This window comes from Alosa alosa, chromosome 17 (assembly GCF_017589495.1).
Source record: "Alosa alosa isolate M-15738 ecotype Scorff River chromosome 17, AALO_Geno_1.1, whole genome shotgun sequence".
NCBI lineage: Eukaryota > Metazoa > Chordata > Actinopteri > Clupeiformes > Clupeidae > Alosa > Alosa alosa.
Window position 1 is genome coordinate 7,325,839 of NC_063205.1, and position 24,084 is coordinate 7,349,922.

General features: G+C 42.5%; 1 protein-coding gene and 1 long non-coding RNA gene across 5 annotated transcripts in view; one reads left to right on the forward strand and one right to left on the reverse strand.

The window, feature by feature from the left end:
* The first annotated feature begins 1,553 nt into the window (after positions 1-1,553).
* Positions 1,554-2,245, forward strand: LOC125310240. The gene is made up of 3 exons (XR_007196273.1): positions 1,554-1,627; positions 1,813-1,907; positions 2,099-2,245. It is a non-coding gene; the product is annotated as an uncharacterized LOC125310240 (long non-coding RNA).
* A 2,063-nt stretch (positions 2,246-4,308) lies between these two features.
* The window catches only part of LOC125310578 (ankyrin repeat and BTB/POZ domain-containing protein BTBD11-A), a 124,510-nt gene continuing 104,734 nt past the window's right edge, over positions 4,309-24,084 (reverse strand). For 2 of the 4 annotated variants that reach the window (XM_048268134.1, XM_048268132.1), the window contains 13 exons: positions 23,594-23,759; positions 20,671-20,760; positions 18,399-18,500; positions 17,250-17,343; positions 15,494-15,629; positions 10,619-10,884; positions 9,829-10,007; positions 9,452-9,557; positions 8,926-9,028; positions 8,659-8,740; positions 8,042-8,110; positions 7,452-7,565; positions 4,309-7,243 (listed from right to left, as the gene is read on the reverse strand). In XM_048268134.1, the coding sequence (XP_048124091.1) occupies positions 7,022-7,243; positions 7,452-7,565; positions 8,042-8,110; positions 8,659-8,740; positions 8,926-9,028; positions 9,452-9,557; positions 9,829-10,007; positions 10,619-10,884; positions 15,494-15,629; positions 17,250-17,343; positions 18,399-18,500; positions 20,671-20,760; positions 23,594-23,759 (1,729 nt within the window). In that variant the 3' untranslated portion in view covers positions 4,309-7,021. Of the gene's footprint in view, positions 7,244-7,451; positions 7,566-8,041; positions 8,111-8,658; positions 8,741-8,925; positions 9,029-9,451; positions 9,561-9,828; positions 10,008-10,618; positions 10,885-15,493; positions 15,630-17,249; positions 17,344-18,398; positions 18,501-20,670; positions 20,761-23,593; positions 23,760-24,084 lie in introns of all 4 variants that reach the window. The other 2 variants (XM_048268130.1, XM_048268131.1) reach the window with 1 other exon arrangement.

Here is a 24,084-nt window from a genome sequence, read left to right on the forward strand (position 1 = left end):
CAAATTCAGACTGTTGTCCAGCTGGAAATGTCTGACTGTATCTGTATGTGATATGCCCTGTAATGAACAGGACTGTGCCTTATTCACTGTAAGTCGCTCTGGATAGGAGCGTTAGCTGAATATATAGTATATATACTTTTTTGATCCTGTGAGGGAAATTTGGTCTCTGCATTTAACCCAATCGGTGAATTAGTGAAAGACAAACAGCACACAGTGAACACACAGTGAGGTGAAGCACACACTAATCCCGGCGCATTGAGCTGCCTGCTACAACGGCGGCGCTCGGGGAGCAGTGAGAGGTTAGGTGCCTTGCTCAAGCCCTTGCCGCAGCCCACTGGTCGGGGCTCGAACCGGCAACCCTCCGGTTACAAGTCCAGAGTGCTAACCAGTGGGCCACGGCTGCCCCCAATGACATATGTTTTATGTTTTTAAAATGTTTTATATGTTAAAGACATATTACGCTAACAAGTCCAACATCACATCTCTGGTGGGGTGGCATCATTTCTGGTGGGGTGGCACTTGGAGTGGCGGTCTGGATTCTGGGGGTGCCACCTTGTGTCCCTTGTTTCTTTTTTGTGTTTAATCATTCAATGCCAACCACTAAATAAAAGCTTTTAGAACATACACTGTAGGCTAAAGTGTATGGAGAGATCACATAGAAGGGCCAGTAAGTGATAAAACAGGCTACATAATTCTGATAGAAAACATAGTCAACAAGCAGATTTTGAAACTGCCATTTCCAGTACTCACTTTCAAACAGAAAACATCATCATTTTCTGATGTTTTTTCCAAGAACCATTTTTGTCACTTAAGGGCAAAAAAGAGAAACAAAGCATGCTATTTGTTAACCACCAGTGCACTTTGTGACATACAAGTATGCATTATAGACAGAACCTCATAACACTTTGGTCAAATTGGTTGTGCTGTGCTGCTGATTCTGTTCTTTTATATTCTTAGGACAGCAGCTTTTTAGTAGCACATCTGCATTTCAATGTGTTTTGTTTTTTGCAATGTATTTCACACATCATCTAGTTAACAAACAAACAAAACCAGCACACTACCCTGGACATAAGATGGCCTGTGAGATAATACTTCTAAAATGTTCCTGTTTAGAATAAGTATTTATATTTGGGATATTAAATATCATATTTTTTCTGTACACATGTGGTTGCCAATATAATACTAGCACAAAAGAATAGATTTCTTTCCATTTATGCCAGTCAGAAAAAAGTCAGAAATGTAGTAGCACTCACATTTTGCCAGATGGATTGTAGCTTAAAACACTGTAAAATTCAATGTGAAATAACTGAAAGCAAGGACAATTGGAAATGTTTTCATGGAGAAGCTTGCGGTTCCTGAGAGACCCTGAGCCACCACTTCCCACCACCCTACTCAGCTGCACTAATAACAACACATAAAAGATAGAATTGCATGTCCCTGCTGAGAGTGTTGTCAAGGCAGTGGATTTGGGAATGAACAGTTGGGAATTCCAGTCATTGTCAGTTTTTACGACAGTTTAAGAAGGGTACCCCCATTGGAGAACTGTGCCTTCCCCTCAGATTGCTCAACTCCAGTGTGCTGAAATTGAAGAGAAACATATATGGCTTATTTATGCAGTTTGTTTGTGGTAAGTACTACATTTGTTATTACAGTCAAACATTTGATCTGAACCTTGGGATACATACCTAATGTTCTGTGTGATGTTATGTTGCTGACACATCTAAATGCTGTTAAGAGTAGTTGTACATGTAAATGTAAGAATAATGTGTTTGCCCGTTTTTCTCATGTTTCATTATGTACTATGTGTACCAGGGATATTTACGGCTGTTATGGTGACTCTGTACATTGGAAAGACATGGCCAGTTTCACAACTTTGCAAAGAGGGAGAGCACAACACAACTGTAGAGGTATGACTACCATGTTGTTTTTTGTAAAAATCAGGATTTCAACTGCACTAACAACAGTTATACTCTCAAAAGAATGATGAATAATTGTTTAGAAAATGTACTGTAGGTTTTCAAAAGTAATGTTTAGTGTGTAATCTATCATGCCCTTTGTTTATCAACCTTTGCTTTAAAGGTAATCTATACTTTTTCAGAGCGCTCTTTGGCCAATTCTCTGCGGCGGGAGAGCCTGAAGCTGGACCGCACATTGCGCTCTCTGGGTGTCCAGTACCAGCGAGAATTAGCAGGCTTTCGGAATGTTCAGATGGAGGTGCAGAGGGCACTTGAGCGTCTGGACGGTGCCAACGCGGCCGTTGCACAGAGACTTCCTCTCATCCGGGGCAGCTCCCCTGCCAGGTGTTCTTCTTTTCCCTCCCAGACACCTTTGCAGTCCTGCTGCCCAAACCACATCGTGTGCTCCACCTGTAACCTGCGCCTGCGCCTGGCCGACTCTGTCACACGTCGCTTCACCCCGAGCCTGTGGACCATGTATAGCCACCCCCCTAATGCTCCCAGTCATGGTGGCCACTACCGGATGCCCAGTTTTGTGAAGCAGCGCAATCTTTCAGCGTCTGATAATTCGCTTCGCTACCTTCCCTTCATGTGAGTAGGTTGTGTTGCCATTTGGACTTTCCAACATGCTCCAGTTAAATTTTAATGCATTATGTGTAATTACTATCATGCATGTAATAGCACAGAGCATTTTGGCCATAGCCAACCCCCCCCCCAAACAGTAACCATACAATAACCATACAGTAAGTAATTGCATTTACTATGAAACTAAGAGTAGTCATCTTCATGTGGTAACTAATTTCACCACCTCATGTCAGTAAAAGAAGATTTTTTCTTCAGATTTTGAGACACTCTGTACCCCAACTACACACAAAGTGACAGACAGATAATTGTTTATTTTTATATATATATATATATATATAATTTATTCACCCATTTACACAGAGCAAAGATTGATACAAGAAAAATCCATTACGTAAAACTCATGTCCAAATCTCCAGAAGGATTCCCTGCTAACCTTTCAGCTAAGTTTTTGTTCCAGAAAATTAGCATTTTACTGCCATTATTTGTACAGACATTCCTCAGCTCTTAGGAGTCAGACCACCGAGCCCTTTTCACACAGAGATAATGGGTGCACTGCAGTCGTCTAACCTAGCTTTTGTCTGTTCACTAAAAGAGACTGTTTATTTTATGCCAAAGTAGCAAAGAAGATTCTCATTCCAGAAACTGTATAGGTGGGTTGTGCAGTAAGATCTTAGATTGTTGTTATACAGTATGTTCATTGCTGTGTGTTTCGCAACCAAACACAGATGTGGCTTTCCAACAGAAACAAGTGCCAAAAAACGTATTTGATTATGGATATTAATGCAATTACAGTAGAGCCATGCGTATGCAATTGTCTGAGATGCAGTTGTTGGGTACTCTTTCAGTGGTACAGTGGCAAAAGTCTACCAGTATCCTGGGACACATGTCCCTTTAAGCTTTCTTAAAGCTCTGTGGTGAAGGGAAGTTATTGTAAGGAGTTTAGGTACCATGTGAGATCCAGGGAAATGTGGACACCAAGCCTTTTCAAGCACGATACACTTTCCACTACACCTCTGTTTATGTAAATGGGGGCACGTATCGCCTGGAGTCCACAACGATCTCCTTAGTGTTCTGGGTGTTAAGGGCCAGGCTGCTGTTGGCACACCGTGAGGCCAGGCTGTGGCATCTTGTTAAGGGCCAGGCTGCTGTTGGCACACCATGAGGCCAGGCTGTGGCATCTTGTCACCCCGTCTGATCACGCCTACCACCTTGGTGCCCTCTGCCAACTTGATCATGGTGTTAGAACCATGTGTCACCCGGCATTATACCCACATATTTGGTCAAATGCATTGCAGCCTACTTGACAGTAGACAGGCTATGTGGTAGTGTGTAACAGTTGATGTGTTTTTATTGATTGGTTGAAACCTGTATTTGTCAGTCTATTGTTGTGACTTGCTGTCATGGCATTCCTTTTTAACACAATTTGTAGTGGTTAACTCATTCACAACTTCATAAAACATATTAGCAAAATTCATGACTTTGGCTTATTTTTTGTTTTCTCATTAGTGTTTACTTAAGCATCAATACAACAGTGATGTTTCCTATTCTAGTCCTATTGTTTTGCTCTGACAAGTTTGGTTCACCTTCAGTTTTTGGGAAGAAGCCTTTGTGTGTTGTTGGAATTCATGTGTACGTTGTTGGTAGGCCTACTTAAATGGAAATGAATTATGGTATTCGCCAAATAATTTCAACTGCAACAATTACACCGGATTCTTCTTAACTCCGCTCAGACGGGACAATGATTCATGAGGTGAAACAAGGTGAAGAGTGATTTAAACTGTGGTCATTTTATTTTTCTGTACACAAATGCATGTCAGTCAACAACTGCACTGTAGCACAAGAATAACATTCTTTTTCCCTGTTAATAAACTCAGCCACATCCCTGATATTTACATGTAGTACATCATATATTTATGTATATATTTTTGTACAATGTACAGTTTAAATAATTAAATGTAGCAAATGTATTCCATAGTTCTACAGACTTGGAGAAAACATGCATGTTTGTCTAACAGAGACATCAAGGGGTGCTGGTCAAAGCAAATCAGTGATTCAATTAGGTTGCATTTATTAAGCAGGTTTCAGTGTACTAGCCCAGGCATACAGAGTAGAAAAGCCATGACACAAAAAGCTATCTCTCTTCAATAGCAGGATGTAGCAAGTTTCTTTCCAGGCATGACAAAACTGAACTCGATCAGCGACACAGTCATTGTATGGTTGTACATAGTTGTGAATGTACATATGGAAAAAAACGAGAAAGGAAAAGCAGACCCTTGAATGAAGGCATTCTATTTGATGTCAATCCATGACAATTTATCACTTGCATTACCCTTTGACTTATATCAATATTCACTATACTCTAATCCTTACATAGGCTGGACTTATATAGACATCTCTTTGCACCCTGCCATAACTTTCATATATCTCTGGGTCCTTGTCCGTGACCTCTCAATAAAGGAGGCTGTTTCTGAATCATACATATATACTTTTCTCTACTCTGTGTATCTTTGAGGCATTAAAAATAAAGATGAATATTGTAAGAAAATAAATTCATATTGTGAATGCTAAAAAATAAAATAGTTTCACAGTTTTCTATCATGAGTACATCTTAAGGATGTTGTGAACTACTGGTTGTGGTTTGCCTGCCACAATTGCACATTAAACAACTGTAACATACAAACCTGTCCAATAGAATAGCACTCCACAAACTTATTCTATTCTTTATAGTTCAATGTAATATATGAACTAAATAAATCTTTGATGTCATTTCAAATGAGTTTTCACAGAAACATATATTTAAATTTGTTACATTTAGGATTGCACTGGATGAGACAACAAGCAATAATGTTCTATGAAGAATCAACAGTGTTATCGTACAGGTATCTACATGGAAATCCACTGGGACGGGGACAGGGGGGGGGTGTTTAGTTGATGAGGATAGAAGCAGAGAACAACAGATTGGGGTGTCTTACATGAAGTACTTCTGTTTTGCTTGTCTTCCCTCTGACAGAAACCACTTGCTGTCAGTACTACATGTAAAGGGATAGTTCACCTCAAAATGAAAATTCTCTTGTCAATTCACCCTGTGCTGGTAAAAAAAACTATAGTGTTCCCTTCTTTTAGTGGTTGGTCTTTTGTCCTCTCTAGCCTTTGAAAATCACCATTACCTTTCCCGGTCATTGCTACTGACATTGAAATAAAAAGGGTGTGGAACAAGACATTCCTTTTGGAGTGAACTACTCTTTAACAGGAGACTGAGACTAAGCTAAACACACACAAAGAGACAACAAATGTTTTAAAAAATGAAATAAAAAGAAACAATAATAGGAGCCTGACATGCAACTGCAGGGACAGAACTGCACGATCGTACAACATTTAAAAGTTTTATTGGCTGGCACCATATCCACTGGAAGCAGCAGGCTAGAGGAGAGGAAATGTCCAAGCGCTTGCAAATAGGCTGCTGGATGTCCGGCTACAGAAGATCTTGTCCAGTTCCATGTCCTATCTCAATGTGCTGAACTCCGCCAACACATATAGGGGTTGAAATCCAGGGTCACAGTTTTCAGTGTACAGACAGTGTTTGTAATGACAGAGAAAGTAAATTTGCATTTACTTGATAGCACTAATGCATTGCAGAAGTCAATGCAGTATTGTGTTTTCATGCAAGTTATTGACATCATTGACCGATTTCCAACTAGGCTAAGATTAAAGAATGGAGGAACTAACAAACACAGGTGTCTGGATCCAGTTAAAACTTGGCAAAAAACTTAAACGAATGATACGTACTGCATGACAAGCTTGTGAACCACAAAGAAATCATATAAGTTTGTGGACAATTTGGGTATAAAAATGAAACATCTATCCGCCACTGTCATGTTTTCTGTGGGTGTTATAAATAGACACAAAATACTAATATCTTCTTTTAATACCTTGACTTTGACAAAACTGGTTTTATGATGACTTAAGTTCATGTAGATCCAGTGACCATGTTTTATTTTCATTTTGTTGTAGATACCTTACCTGTCATGCTGCAAGTAACTAGTAACAAGATTGAAAACTGCAATAAAGAATCATATTTCATCTAGAATTAGTCCACTATAGTCTCGAATCATTGGGACCAAAGCTACATGTAATATTCAGACCATGTGAAACTCCACAATGCGTAAACTGCTAATGATATAAAACTAAGTGTAACTCATACATAGCCCTACAACAGTGCTTTTGGAGATACGAGTTGGTAGAGACATGAGTTCTCTTTCTCTCTCTCTCTCTCTTTCTCTCTGGCGACTTTCTCTGCTTCCATGTAGGGCTTACGCGGAACAGATATATGTCACCACAGCATTGTGGGGATGTTGTTGGAATGTTATGTCACACAGCCCTTTCGGCGGGGGCTCCTTGGGGGGACTTGGAGTGGTTTTGCAAAGTGGGGTCATTCAGTGAAGGCGTTTACCGCTGCTACCATGTGGGGGCGATGGAGAGCCTCACACCACTGAGCCCTTGGAGGAGGAGAGGTGGATGGAGTGGATGCGCGTGGCGAGGGTCTTCTCCAGTTCGTGGAGCACGTCGTACGCGGGGCCGGAGCCCGGGCTCTCGGCCGCCACCTCGTACAGGAGCTGCTTGAAGCCCTCCAGCTCGATCAGGAGCACCATGTTCTTCAGGAAGTAGCCCTCGATGAACGCTGCTAGCTCGCTCGCACCCAGGAACTACAAACAAGATAAATGTTTGTGTGTCTTTTTCTTTTGGATAACTTCACAGGGTTTTGTGTCATTTCTCACACACACTCTCTCTCTCTCTCTCTCTCTCTCTCTCTCTCTCTCTCACACACACAGAATATTTTGGTGATCCTTATGTCTTCATTATGCGTATGGATGTATGTAACTTACAGTTCTGTGTATTTTTCTGCTTACTGACCTTGGCATGTTTGTATATGTCCACACATGTCTCTATGGTTATGTTCTTGGAACAGATGATCTCACAGTGACGTTGGAGGGCCTCGAGTTGGAAGAACTTGGCTGCAGACAGGAGCTTTCAATGCACAGAAAAACAGAAATGTTACTATGTTACTATGATGAAACCGGACTTTGATAACACATGCCTTCAAAACTGTTCTTACAGTCTTGCATTACGTAACAGAAACAGTGACAGCGATTGAAGGCATGTCATAAATTGAACTCAAGATGCACTTTACTTATCAAAAGATTGTTTGTAATTAAAAAGTAAGGAAAATGAAACATTTAACTTTAATCACCTGCAATGTGTAATAACATGCCATTTAGAGCAGAGAGAGTAAAAAAACTCAGCAGGGGTGGGACTGACATAGATCAAGGACTACACTGAGAATGCCTGGAGGCGCCACCATGTGGTAAGACACTGAAATGTCAGCTCAGCTGTCATCCAGGAGTTTAGACTTCGACTTTGAATACTTCAATGTCCTCAAGAGGTCTTTTGTGTTCCAGAACACAGACACCGTAAAACACAACGGTACACAGCTGGGGGCTTACCTCCATGATCTCCGTGTTCCTGATGTGCAGAGATTCAGTTCCTCCACAGTACAGGTACTGCATCACCAACTGAGAAAACAAAACAAAACAGACCTTTCACAAACCTTAGCCACCTCTCAGACGGCCCTGGTAAATCTTATAATCCACAGCCTCTCATGAAGCTATTCTTAAGTCCGCAGTTGGGAATAATTAGAAGAGGAAATGGTATAACTTAACATAGAATGACCTGGAGTTTTCAAATTCTCCCTTCTAATTCTATCTTCAAATTCACCAGAGTTGAGGATTGCATGTACCAATTTAAAGAACTTTAGATAAAGAATACAACACAGAATAAGAGCCTATCCAGTTAGATGTTGGAGAAGCTTGTCCTTTCACGATGAGATTGGCAGACTGCAGCTGATCAGAGCAACTTGGTCAGACTGTCCACAGGCGGATGCCTTCATACAAGTGAATAAGTGAATAATATCATACTTTTTGTTTCTATAAATAACATTTCACAATATTGTAATATACAGTTATTCTCTGGGGGGTAAATTGCTACCATTGTTGGAGCTTTTCACTTCTAACATTCCAACAAGCCAACAATAGCACTCTAACGCAACCTGCCAGACACGTACCTGAAAAATATTGTACTTGACATGACTAATTTCAATGCAGGTGTTCTCTGAGGCAGGCCGGTTGGCAAGCAGAGACTTAAATCTGAGTGAATGGAGGAGACACAGAAGGAGAGATGGAAGTGGAGAGATAGACACAGATAAAGTGAAATTGAAGTCAACATGACTCAAAATGTGGACTATTAGTTACTATGAAGCTATATTATTGGTGTCAGTAGAGTGGGTTCATCTTCTACTATGCTGCTGAGACCACCACTGATTGAGACTTACCTGGTTGAAGCAGTGAAGAGTAGCACTTTGTGGGCATAAAATGGCTTCCCCTCCACCAGGAAAGTCACATCTGACATCTCTTTGTTGTTGAGAAAGTGAGGATCTGAAAGATAAAGAAAACAGACATGACCAATATACCAGTAGGTAAACACAATGCAGCATCAGAAGATGGGAAGCATCCAAGGCATTTGCTGTGTATCCAACTCTATTTGTACATATTCACAAACACATAACTCTATTTGTAGTCATATTAAATTCTCTGTTAACAATTTAATACACAGGCTTTTCAGTGGCAGACAATAAGGACTGCAATAAAACACAAAACCTCTAGATGGCACTGTTAGTTTTTTTTTTTACCAATGAACATTTTAAAGGACCTGAAAGAACCTGTTTAAAGAACATTTCAAAGGATCTGAAAAGATGAGGAAATGTCTTGCATCATTATTAAAGAGAGCTAAAGCCGTACCTCTAGCTGAACAAACGGATTAACACCGAAGGTATTTTACAAAGCTCTGGGCTCACTAACCAAGGCGTGATGTCTGCTTCCTCTTGATCTCTGTGAGTTTGGGGATGGGGAAGGGCCCATAGCACTGTGTGAAGATCACCGACAGCTGCTGGCTGATCACCTCATTCTGCTGGTCATACACACAGATGTTGAGTGAGTATACACATTAGATCGGCAGAGGTATTCTCGTTAGAACTAGTCATTCTGTTTTAAACCACAGTTTTGTTGCAAGCAATACGATCATCACCATGAGCCAAATCAATGACTATAACAGGGATTGTTTTAAAAAAAAAAAAAAAAACTACATCTATTAAAATGGTGAATCTTCACATTTCTCAATTGGTAGAGGTTATGAGAGCAACAAAAAAAAGTGGACTGAAGGTGGACAGCAGTGCAACCTTGCTGGTCCGGAGGATCTCGAACATGAGTGGCAGGCCGTGGGTGATGAGCTCCTCGGTGTACTCGTCCTCCTGGATGCAGCTGAAGTCCTTCAGCAGGCCCTGGATCAGCGGCCGCCGGTGCTGCTGGAAGCAGGTGCGCAGAGTCTCCAGCCAGGTGTGCAGTGTCCACGGCACACCTGAGGTCAGCGCAGAGGGCGGGAGAGAGGGTTGATACAGCTTAGCCGCTGGCTCAGAGCTCTAACCTTGTCCCAACTGATCTACAACCTCATGTGTGATGGGTACTTAAAGAACGTTGGCTTCAGTCACACATGCTATTTGTATTTTGTAAAGTGCAAATACACAAGTACACAAGTACTGTATTTTATGTACATATATGTGAATGGGTGAAATACTAAGTCCCTAGCTGTGTATGTAGTCTGTAGTTCTATGTATGTTGTCTGTCAGTGTGTGTGTGTGTGTGTGTGTGTGTGTGTGTGTGTGTGTGTGTGTGTGTGTGTAATGTAATATAATGTAAATAACTGTATAATATAATAGGCTTTGACTGTATAATGTGTACTGTATGATATAAAAGGCTTTAACTGTATAATGTATATAACTGTATAGTATAACAGGTTTTGACTGTATAATGTATATACCTGTATAATATAATAGGCTTTGACTGTGTAATGTATAATGTATACTGTATAATGTTGGCTATAATGTAAGGCTTTTATGTAAGGCTATAATGTAAGGCTTTAACCGTATAATGTATAACTGTATGATATAATAGACGGCTGATGTGACTGACCCAGGCTGCGGATATCGATGGTGATGTCCACGTGGCTGTGCTCGGCGCTGTGGTACATGGCCTCACGCAGTGCCCGCATCTTGGCTTTCCCGATGCGCAAGGATCCCGTGCTCTCCGGCTGGGGTGGCCGCTTCTGGACCTGTCCCTGGACCTGTCCCTGGACCTGGCTCTGGCCGGCCTCTGAGCCCTCCGCCAAGATCTCCTCTAGGGACAGCACGTCGCCTTTGTCCTTGTCCGCCTGCGACAGAAGCTTCCTGAATACATTCCTGGATGAGGCAAAAAAAAGGTTTGAAGCTCTGATTTGTAGTCAAATAGATGAAAAGACATCAGGCTAAAGCTCAATAGAAAAAACAAAAAACAACAACAAATGCAAAGGGCAACAAAAATAACAACAAAAATAACAACAAAAATAACAACAAAAATAAATCCACAACAAAAAATGAATAATGAATATTCGATGAGCTAAAGAGAGGGGGGCAGTTTTGATCCTGGTGCAGACACACACAAACAACATGGGTGATTAAGAGAGGCTTTCATGCTTAATCTGACCATTGCTTTCTTGTAATACTGTTGCATATTGTCATGGTAATCCCACTGATAAACAGTAAACAAGATAGCAAACAAGAGGGTTTATTATTGTACTCCTGAGTGCAACATTTGTTTGTCTTTTATCTGCTTTTCTCACAGATTAGGCCATGGTGTGTCAAATGAATACATGAAGTGTGGCTGCCATACCGATATATATGATATAATGACCTGAGCAGATGGAATATAGTAAACAGATTACAGTAAACCTATTACCATACTACATACAAACAGATCACCTACATCATCAACACTATAATGAACAAGTGAACGCTCATTGGCTCACATGTGTGTTCCAGTATCATTGAAAAACCCTCTGGCCACACACACACACACACACACACACACACACCTCCAGAAAGCACACAGGAGTAAGGGTCGCTCAGACAAATCACTCACTGTGATTCCATTAGCGAGTCTACTGGGCTTATGTGACTCACTTGAGAGGGGGACTGGGGGGAATCTGGCCATGACCCAGAAGTTAAGATTGTGTACAGTAAGCAGTGCAAGACCTCCACACACGGGTGCCGAATGTTGTGCTGCTGTGCTCGCATCAATACAACCACCATCTCACTCATTGGCTCTATTCTTTGGCATTGTTTTGCTGATAATGACCAATTTTGCTTTCCCATTGACAATGCCCTCTCCAGGCCCACTCTAGCCCATACAGAATAATCCATCTGCCGAGTTGTCATCTTTGGGGCCTGAGAGTACACAAAAAAAGTCAATTTTCCAGTCAAGTAAAAATGGTAATATTTTCGGAGTGTGGCAGCCTCTCCCCCTTGGTAAATGATTGCCTTAATAAAGCAGCTTTGGCGTCGGCTGTCTTAATGCACTCAGCTTCAGGCTGCTATACGCTTGTGGCCTGAATACTAATGAGCTTTGCATTGTGCTGCATGACGAAGCGGCAGCACAAGTCGAGGGTGACTGTCAATGACAATGATATAGAGCCCCGAGCTGGGTGACTGGTGGGCGTTTAGGCATAAAGGTCACTTTGAGGTTTGTCATATGGTGTGCTTCCTCGTGATGTACTGTATTACACACATGCATGAGTGTGTGTCTCTGTGTGTGTGTGTATGAGGGGCCGTCTAGGCCTTAATTCATACTTGGTCTTACACACACTATCATAACCCTGCACATACACCACTATACTCATGCACACTCACTATTATAGTCATTTTACATGTATGTATGAGAGGGTATAGTCGTGTATGTGAGAGAGTATAGTAGTGTATGTGAAGGAGTATAGTAGTGAATGTGAGAGAGTAGTAGTGTATGTGAGAGAGTAAAGAGTATAGTAGTGTATGTGAGAGAGTATAGTAGTGTATGTGAGAGAGTATAGTAGTGTATGTGAAAGAGTTTAGTAGTACATGTGAGAGAATATAGTAGTGTATGTGAGAGACTATAGTAGTGTATGTGAGAGACTATAGTAGTGTATGTGAGAGAGTATAGTCGTATATGTGAGAGATTATAGTAGTGTATGTGAGAGAGTATAGTAGTGTATGTGAGAGAGTTTGGTAGTGTATGTGAGAGAGTATAGTAGTGTATGTGAGAGAGAGTATAGTAGTGTATGCGAGAGAGTATACTAGTGTATGCAAGAGAGTATAGTAGTTTATGCGAGAGAGTTTAGTAGTGTATGCGAGAGAGTTTAGTAGTGTATGCGAGAAGGTATAGTAGTGAATGCGAGAGAGTATAGTAGTGAATGTGAGAGAGTATGGTGGTGTATGCGAGAGAGTATAGTAGTATATGTGAGAGAGTATAGTAGTGTATGTGAGAGAGTATAGTAGTGTATGCGAGAGAGTATAGTAGTGTATGTGAGAGAGTATAGTGGTGTATGTGAGAGAGTATAGTGTGTGTGAGAGAGTTTGCATGAAACGGAAGGAGTTTGATTTCTCAGTTCCTGATTGGTTTGTCAATGTCACTTCTCTCTAGCTAGCCAATTAAAATCAAGGAAGGGGCGGGACCTACACTGTCAACAATGTTCGTGTAGACCTAGTGGTTGAGGAAAAAATCAAGTCCTATGTGACTAAATATTAAACTACTACTGCAAACCGAATGCAAATTAGGCTACAAAGACATGAGGGGTGCCTATTCTATTGTAATTGCCTAGCTACCAGCTCCTTTTGTCATATTTTAGTGAACTGAGATCTGAAAGATTGCTGCCATTGCAGTTAGCTAGTTAGCTAGCATTCCAGCAACATTCCAAAAAGGACGTGCATTACAGTTTGGCTGGCAGACGTTTTTGGTAACCTTGTCTGCTGTTGCCAGTGACTCGTGAGCCTGTGTCCACATCGCTATTTTTTCACTGGCAGCCAAAGATTCTAGAACAGAGCTCCAGACAGCGCTCCTTTCATAGTGCTGCGGGTCAAGTGTTTATTGTTGCTAGGTTACCAAACTATCAGCAGCATCAAAGATTGTTAAGGCGGAGCAAGATATTTCATCAGGAGCCACTTCCGGGAACCCGGATTGCACGGGGGGCAGAGCAGAGGAAGAGGCAGAGGCAGCGACTGCTCCATTGAAGTCTATGGGCATAGCTCAGAATTTCACCACATATGCTAAAGTCTTGGTTCTATAGAGTTAGGAATGTGAATTTCGGGCACATTTTCATGATCCTCAAACCCTTCTGAACATTTCAGGTACATTTTTTGCATTTTTGAGCAATCCAGTCTGGAGAAAATCAACCTTATATCAGGTGTGCGCCGGTTATTTCTGCCGCTGCTGTTGGCCGGTTGCAACTTACGCTCGTCAATACGTCATCGACACGCCTCTTTATGCAGACAGGATTCGATCCCCATTTCGCGCCCATAGACATGAACTACGACGAAGTATCTTGCTCCGCCTTAACAATCTTTGGCAGCATGTCTTTGCTGCCTGGCTTAATGCTAACTAACTAGCTAACTGAAATGGCAATCTTTCAGGACTCAGTTCACTAAAATATGACTTCGCCAGACAAAAGGAGCTGGCATTACAATAGAATATGTCACCCCTTGTGTCTTTGTAATTTGCATTCGGTTTGCAGTAGTAGTTTAATATTTAGTCACATAGGACTTGGCTGATTTTTTCCCCTACCACTAACGTTATGCGAACTGTGTTGACAGTGTAAATGCTAGGTCCCGCAGCAATTTTTCAGGACTCAGTTCACTAAAATATGACTTCGCCAGACAAAAGGAGCTGGTAGCTAGGCAATTACAATAGAATAGGCACCCCTCATGTCTTTGTAGCCTAATTTGCATTCGGTTTGCAGTAGTAGTTTAATATTTAGTCACATAGGACTTGGCTGATTTTTTCCTCCACCACTAGGTCTACACGAACATTGTTGACAGTGTAGGTCCCGCCCCTTCCTTGATTTTAATTGGCTAGCTAGAGAGAACTGACATTGACAAACCAATCAGGAACTGAGAAATCAAACTCCTTCCGTTTCATGCAAACTCACACACACCACTATACTCTCTCACATACACCACTATACTCTCTCACATATACTACTATACTCTTTCGCATACACCACTATACTCCCTCACATTCACTACTATACTCTCTTGCATTCACTACTATACCTTCTCGCATACACTACTAAACTCTCTCACATAGACTACTAAACTCTCTCGCATACACTATTATACTTTCTCGCATACACTACTAAACTTTCTCGCATACACTACTATACTCTCTTGCATACACTAGTATACTCTCTCGCATAAACTACTATACTCTCTCTCACATACACTACTATACTCTCTCACATACACTACTATAGTCTCTCACATATACGACTATACTCTCTCACATACACTACTATATTCTCTCACATACACTACTATACTCTCTCACATACACTACTATACTCTTTACTCTCTCACATACACTACTATACTCTCTCACATTCACTACTATACTCCTTCACATACACTACTATACTCTCTCACATACACGACTAAACCCTCTCATACATACATGTAAAATGACTATAATAGTGAGTGTGCATGAGTATAGTGGTGTATGTGCAAGATTATGATAGTGTGTGTAAGACCAAGTATGAATTAAGGCCTAGACGGCCCCTCATATGTGTGTGTGTGTGTGTACATGTACCGGTATAATGGTATGTGTGTATGCATGCATGTACTGTATGTATGTACTGTATGTATGTATGTGTGTATCTTTGAATGTACATGATTGTACATCTGCGTGTGTGTATGTATATATGTATGTGTGTGTGTGTGTGTGTATGTATGTGTGTATAAGTGTGTTTGTGCGCGCGTGTGTGTGTGTGTGTGTGTGTGTGCGCTTTACCTGTGTCCATGTGCTGCTGCTAGACTGTAAGAGTTCATGTCCCCCAGAGGGGTAGAGGTGATTCCGTTGCGATACATGGTGCCAATGAACGGGTCTGCTCCTCTCTCCAGCAGCAAGCTCACCAGCTCAAAGTTCCCTGTCGCACAACAACAACAAATAAATATAGATAGATAGATAGATAGATAGATACAAGTAGATAGATAGATAGATAGATGGATAAATAGGTAGATAGATAGATAGATAGATAGATAGATAGATAGATAGATAGATAGATAGATAGATACTTTATTGATCCCCAAGGGGAAATTCAAGATATAACACATCAGGAGGGCACAGTAAAACTTCCACACTTACTGTACTACAGACCCTAAACAGATCTGAACGTGAGCAACCTGCCCTCAAGTTGCCAGTAAAAGTCTAATAACGCTTGTGTTATTACATCTGGTTAGTGGGATGGCTTGTGGTTGAGGGGGCTCTGGCAAAGTAGTGAATACCGTTGAGCTGCACGCAGGGAACTGAGCCAGTCACCCAGCTCGGCTCACAGATGCACAGTGACCAGACACGTCGGCTGACCTTTTACTCCAACAGAGGGAGACTGGACACGCTGCTTAATGTGGTCGTGGGCCTGCGCAGCTTGGGGCTCAGTGACTGTGAGGTCTCTCGTTAAGCATCACACGCAGTCTGTGCCACCTCCTCGCTGCCGCCCAAGCCTGCCGTGGGTATCTTGGCATCCGTTACTGGCGACTAGCGAGACATTTTTTACAATGAGAGCAAATGACACGGCTAATAGTGCGGAACAGGAGCGGTGCTCATGGAGATATGCGCGAGGCTGATTGCAGCTCTACGCCTGAGTGCTCTTCACTGTAACAGGAGCACCTCCATTCCCAGTCTTTTGATGGGTGGCGTGAGAGCGAAACAGGCTCACACACTTGAGCAGAAGTTTAGTTTAGAAGCTTTAATTCACTACAACGTGGGGAAAGCTTTCAGCTACTTACAATGGGAAGCTAATTAAATCAATAAGCGTGAGGTTGATCCATAAGCACTTGTGGCTCTCGCAGCTGCCTTTGGAAGCTCTTGGTGAGTAAACATGGTGGTTAATGGTGCACGATAAAAGCAGATACAGATGACTGCTTAAATCATAATGTGTGTGTGTGTGTGTGTGTGTGTGTGTGTGTGTGTGTTATGCTCGTCAAACTGTGTTATGGGACCCAGGCACCGTGCTGCACTTCAGGAAAATGTTTCTCTCCGCCAGAAGACCGTTACGCAAGCTCGACATACAGGCTCATTTAAATAAGGGGCAAGGGGCCAGGGAATGACACAGAATCATACTGTCACTTCCCCGGTTTTGCAATGCAAATGTGCTGTCCCCGGTCTCTAGCTGTAATTTCACCAGCGCTCGGGCAAGACAGAATGCTCCCTGAAGGGAACAAATTCATTATCTCGGCGTTGAGATGACACCAAGTTTCTTACAATGGACGGCCTTTCTTTTCCCTTTCTGTGTTCTCCGACGGTACACTGTGCCGTTCCCAACATGAAGTAGATCGCATGGGGTGGAGGACAAGTCTGAAGAAAGACTTTCATAATGTGATACACGTCGAGCAACGCCAGGCAGCCCATCCCCTTGTTCTGCATTCACTTCACGCTCTGCAGTTTTCAATTACAGGGGTAATGTACACACTCCACAGAGTCCCCCAGGGGGACGAGCTGAGCCTGGGCAGGCTTCCTGTCCCTGGTCCTGGGGGTTTTGGGCGCTCACCTGCGGCCGAGGCCAGCTGTAGCGGGGTCTCGGCGTAGTTCTCCGCGCCCTCCTGCAGGGCCCCCTCCGCGCTGGCCCGCGCGTCCAGCAGCAGCTGTCGTCATCGTCGCCATACGTGCAAATCGAGCGAGGGAGGTGGTGGTGGTGGTGGGGGGGAAGCAGAAGGGGACACATCTTTATTATGATTGACAGAATTCGGGGAGCCTAAACCTTAATCTATGAAGGACGTGGCTCTGTTGAAGCTTGACTGGCTTTCTGTCCTATTAACTACAAGCCTCTCTTTCCAATCAGGACAACTGTGAGATTAGATATGGAGTTGTACAGTTGAGTTTGATTATAGCAGAGGTGCCAAATAGAACATCCTCTAGATTTAAGGCTTGTGTCAGAGACGGTTGATAAATTATTAAATATATATTAAGGATCTTTGCTTGTGTATTGTATCACATGCATATACTGTAATACTAACATAAATCAAATAGTGGCCTTTGGTTTTCAAAATTAAAAATGCTTGAAATACAATACAAAAGTAAAGAAATCAAAAGAGATCAAAGCATATCTTCTAGACTTAGGTATGATAAATTTGCCATAAAAAATGCCTAAAATTGTCCTAGAAAAAACGATATGCATAAACACTGTTGAGTGATCTATACAGTACTTTTAGTCACATTTGAATCTGATCTGAGAGGAGCTCAACTGCCCAACCTTGAGGCGAGAGGGGTTATCCAGACAAACACAATCCAAAAACAAAGGATGCTTTTTTTGGAAACAATTACTGCGCCTGCCATTTGGTGCCCATAGCACTTCTGAGGTCCCTGGGGTGTCAGGAGACAGACTGTGGCCTGGGCTTGACTGAATGCAGCTGGCCCATAAGCTCTACATTCCGACGCCCATTAAGATCTATTTGTTTTTTTGTTTTTTTTCCCCCCAGCAAGTTCCTCAGAGTAACTTCCAATAACAATGTGAACTTGGGGCAAGTAGTTAGTGGTGGTGGGTGGGGTGGGTGGATAGGTGGATGGGGGATTACATTCATTGTAACTCTATGCCAATATCATAACAGTAATTATTATCATTATGCTGGTCCATAAAAATAATAATCAGGGAGAGTGCAAATAAAAAAGTTGTGAAGGCATCAAGTCACGTCGTCACTACCTGCACGACAGGGGCGTGTCCATGTAACACAGCAAATGTGAGTGAAGTCCCCTGCCTGGTTTCGGGGTAAACTGAGGGGTGCTTGTGTACTGTGCTGGGCACCTGGGAAGTCACAGGTTGGAAGTTCAGGGAGAGAAATATTAAGCCATTGAGAAAATAATATATAAGAAAGAAAAGAAAGAGTTGGCTTGAGGAGCCATTCAATTGTGCAGAGGGGGAAAAGGAAGAGTAAGAGGTCAAAAAAAGCAAAATGGAAGAAGGCATGAGTGAACTGAGGGCAAATCAAAAACGAGAGGCTGATAGTGACACCTCTTTAGTTTGTTACTATACCAACACCTGGATGGAGAGAAGCACATTCGAATGCTTCTTCAGTTGTCTGTTAGTATTTGGTTGTTGCAGCTGTTTTTCCCTTGTTCAACCCAGACTGCTCCATTTTTCTGCTCCTAAGTATTTAAGCTCAGGCTGTCCTAATGTTTCTCTACAACGCTGTGCTACATAAAAGTCGTGGCCTTATCCCACACCCCCGACCCTCTATCAGTGTCAAATGGGCTTTGCAGACAAAACACACACACACAGAGACACACTGAGAGACTCACACTGCGACTGCAGGAATGACTCATGAGAAAATGCACCAAATGTTCAGAAGACACTGTCAACCTATTTCTTCTTTTTATTTTAAGTAGATACTATATTAAATTTACACAAAATAAACATATCTGTATCTACGAAATATATCAGCCATAATGTATATGGCTGTAGTGTCTTCCATTAGAATACATGTCTGAAGACAACAAATGTGGAAATTTGGTAATACAGTAAAATCACAGTGAAATCAGTCATTTGAACCTACACCATCAATAGCCATTGGACTGGCTGAGGAGTTTCAAACTATATTCTAAGGGGCCGTTTATACGAGAACGATTGCGAAGGAAGACGACAAAATATTTTATCATAAGTGCCTTTCGTTTACACGGCGACCCCGCCATCGGGGCTTGAAGACGCAAAAATCTGAAGACTCCTTCCAGAGTGTAGAGTTTTGAAGACGACCCGGGTTGCGTCTCCGTCTAAACGGCTAAACCAAAGATCCTTGATTACCTCTCTGGCTAAACTGTCAAATTAGAATGTCTGCGCGTGACGTACCGGGGTTCTATCACACCACCACCCAGCGGTCTGGAATGCATATCCAATCGAATATCACATACTCTTGCGTCTTCATATAAACAAAGATTTCCCCCTGAGAATGCTCGTCTAAACGCGAATAAAAAAATGAAGACGAGACGCCACTTCTGCGTCTTCTCTTTTCATCGTCACCGTATAAACGTAGCCTAATAGTCCCTTTACAATCCCTACACTGTTGTCTCCAGACAGGATTATATGACATGTCATTTTGTTTCCACAAAATATTGTACATGTATAGATTTTACGTACAGTAAATGGAAACCTGAATATGTTTGAACTGATTTGATTTAAAGAGTAACACTGAACGTTTTGGTTTGTCTGGAGTCCATACCCCAAATATTTGGTGCTTTATGTCAGTGTTCATGTCTGCACAGATAGCATGACTACACATGGATGCACATGGCAAGCAAAACCATCTAATACAGTGACAACAAGTTTGGGGAGAAAGCCATGAAACGTCATGAAACACTGTTTTGGAAACTGGAATTGTACCAGTGCTGTTACTTTTCCATTGCTGTGATCTGACACACTTTATATAATAAATATATAGAGTGTGTCATGGCACTGGTCTCTTGAATTTATATTTTGCATTCTGAATATTCGGAAATATTTGAAGTTTCTGATCAATAGAGTGGATTTACTCTAAGTGCAGTAAGTTGAGCAAAAGACACTGAATATATAAGCACAACACTGGGACAAGTCCTGAGTTTCATGGATCTGACCCCAAGTATGGCATTACGCAAAGTGCACCTTCACAGATCCCACGATAGATGCTGTCTTTGCAACAAAACATCATACATCACCCACTACATCAAGAATGTTTTCTTAAATGCAAACTGTATATTTGTATCAGAGGACACACATCTCACGTAAGGCAAGAGACCAAACAAAAACAAAAAAACATATGCTGGTGTGGGTTAGTTAGTGACCTTCCACAGTGATGACACAATCTGTAATTACTGTAGTTCTTTACACTGACACATTACAGGACAAACACACACACACACACGTTGAGCACACGGACAGTAGCAGCCCTTAATTCCTACGACAGACTACGTGCAAGCCCCCGCTCTTCTCCGTCCGATGCACTGACCTGGCTGTTGATGTCGGCTCCAGCGTCCAGCAACATTTGCACCATGGCCTCGTCCCCGCGCACACAAGCATACATGAGTGGGGTCATTCCCTGGGGACAGGCAGACACAGGACTCGTTGCATGGAGGTCCAAAGGAGTCACCTTAAAAGAGAACCCCTCTCCTTCGGCCAGAAGGAGGAACCTGGCAGAACCTAGTTTTTCATATTGCATTTGGACTAGCCATGTTTGAGGTGTGAACTGTGTTCATGTTCTTGAACTTGCCAATCTTTACATGGTGATTACAATCTAGAAATGCGTTGGTCCTTTTAAGCTTTCCATAAACCATATTGAATTGCAATTAATGTTGTACTATATGTAAATGCAGGAAAAATCAGCCAACAAATTTCAGCAAACCTATGAAATGTAAGGGGTTAACAGAGGTGTGAGAGAGTTGCTAAAAATAAAGCATGGTAAAAAATAATAATGTGGCTGAAATAACACTTGGAAGAATGATGAGGAAAAATCTTGCAATCCATTTAGTAGATAATGCAGATCAGATCATTATATTTCACTGCCTAAATCGAGGGCAACCACATAATTCAATTTTAGTGATATTAAGGAAAACACAGATAACACATGTTAAATTGATGGTAGGTTTATCTGATTTGTTCTGGCAATCCTGGAGAACAAGCTTGCGATAAATTCACCACATCACACTCTAACCCAGTGAGGCACTTTAGATTCAGTGCTGCCGATTTTGCACACTTCCAATCCATACAAACACATCTTGTCCAAGCGCTGCCCACGCACAAACACTCTCCATATGGTGCAGTCTACAGAGGGCTTGACAATCAACACATGGGGACTTCAATGGAGGGAGAGCACGTCAGGAAGAGTGGGGCAAACAGCAGGTACAGGAAGGTTTCAAAAAAGAAAACACAGTTATCTGGGCTTAGGTCCACATTCTTGTTTCACTTACCGCATGCATGAGCGTACTTAGTACGTTTGAACGTAAATATGAATGTGAGGTCGGTTTAGTTGATAGAGTACAGTGGTAGAATACCAAATTTAGCAAGGTGATACCAAATATGGGAGTCTTTTTCTTTCATATCGATGCATGTGAGACTGCCGATATACAGTGAGGACATACAAAATGGTAATATTTACAGTAATCTAGAGAGATGACATTCCATCTTTTGCGCACACACGATTGAAATGATTGAAGTCTCTGATCAGGCCACCTCTCCCTTCAGATGAATGGAGTCCGTTTTGCTGTCATGATATTGAAATGTGGAGCAAGCTCCGTGCACACAAATGATAAGGGGATGCAAATGACACCCAGCTGGGAGCGAACACCAGGCACTCTGACTCCCCCTCACTCACTGAGCCATGGTCCCACTTCTGGTTGTACTACAGGGCCGTGCGAATAGTCACCAGCCACGAGGATGCAACTGGGCAGTGCCCACTGCCCACATTTCTCTCTCCTAGAAAAACAAATGTACCTCAGCGCTACTGCGGGTCACATCTAGCGCATCGACGGGAGAGGACCGAATCCAGTGTGAGAGAGAGAGAGAAAGTTCACCGGAGCGACAAAGATGTTGAATTTTAGTAGTTCAGGTGCCAACATAAGGACTAACGTTTCAGGCCCAAGCACTCTGACGATGACGTGGCACACATCGAAACGTTAGTCCTTATGTTGGCACCTGAATAATAAAAACTACTAAAATTCAACATCTTTGTCGCTCCGGTGAACTCTCTCTATCTCTCTCCTGTCACTGAGAATGAATACAATGCAGGGACGGCCAATTCTCCGTGCAGGATGAGCCGCTTGCTTTTGCAGCAGGAGCACTCAGGAGAGACTGGACAGCAATAGCTCTTGTAAGAGCGGCCCCTCTGCTTCATCAGCGTAATTGAGTGTAATTCCACAGCTGGGGCCAAGGAGAGGGAGATGCAGGAGTGCTCGACTAGCCAGGTCATGTATCAGGGTACACATGCAATTGTGAGAGAGGGAGAGAGAGAGAGAGAGAGAGAGACAGAGAGAGATGATGGGCCTGCACAAACAGATTTGGGTCTGTTTCCATAAAGCCCGTTCAGGCCTTTCCTGTTTGAACCTAAACAGACTGGCTCCTGAATTCAGTGGAAAAACAGATTTCGGGACATACGCTGCTGCATTGAGCTACGCTTGAACAAAGCCAATCTGTCCACTTTTAAAGATCCTACTGTAGATGGGTCATTGGGGGTGATGTCCATCAGACACAGACGAATCTTCACACTTTTGGCATGTTGAGCAAGACTCGGTCTCAAACATGACGTTAACAATGACTGATATCATGACAGGGGCAATTCATGTCTGTCAATAGCTTTACTTGTATAATGCATTATGGTGTCACCATTTGCCACAGTATATTGAAAAGAGGACAGAGCACATTTATTCAGTGCACTCTGGTGACATGCTACTGTGGGGTTGTTTGTGATCATGTGGATTCTTCCAATCTGGACACCCCTTTGGCTGCTGGTCACTCAAGAGTGTGCCTAAGTGAGTCCCTCCACAAAAAGCATCTTATCTAGATGCAAATGTGACATTCAGATAAAAATATACAATTCTCTTTGATTACCTTTGTCGCTCCTCATGAAGGATATTTAAAAACACAGGTCATCACTTTTAAAAGTCAAACTATATTGCCTAAAACAAAAAGGTGTGCAAAATTGTGTGTGTGTGTGTGTGTGTGTATTTGTTTATTTCATACTGTGTGGTATATGTACAGAGAGAGAGAGAGACAGAGAAAGAAAAAGAGAAAGAGAGAGAGAGAAAGGTGTATTCGTATGTGTACTGTATGTGGGTTTGTGTGTATGAGTGTGTGCGCACGCGTGTGTGTGTGTGTGCGTGTGTGCTTGTGTGTGTGTATGTACGTGCACGCGCACACGTTTGTCCATTCTCTCTGACCTGCTCACTCATACTGTTGATACCGTCGGGCCCAAGCAGGTTCACTGCCTGCTTGACCAGGTCTGTCCTGCCGCAGTTGAGCATTCGGAACCCCAGATCCTGAAGGAACTTGGCCTCCGTGGAGGCAGCGTCCAGCTTCCTGGTTGCGCAGAAGCAGTCGTCCGCTCTGTGGGGAAAAACAAAAACAAAAACAAAAACAACCCCCCACCACCACCACCCCCCCCAAAAAAAAGACACAAATTAGGACCCCTGCAACACACACTCACATCACATCCTAAGCATGCAGGCATTCATGACACCTCTCCAGCTGAGCCGGTCAGATGAAACCTGGCTGGACGGCTGGCTCTCCGAGTGCTCAGCAGTCATTTCACACTGCTGCCACAATGGGTGCAATTTCCTGCCAGCACTACAGTGCTTAATGCAACGGGGCCATTTGCAAACCATTTCAGTGTACAAATGTGAATAGTCCTCGTCCATTCAGTGTTGATTAG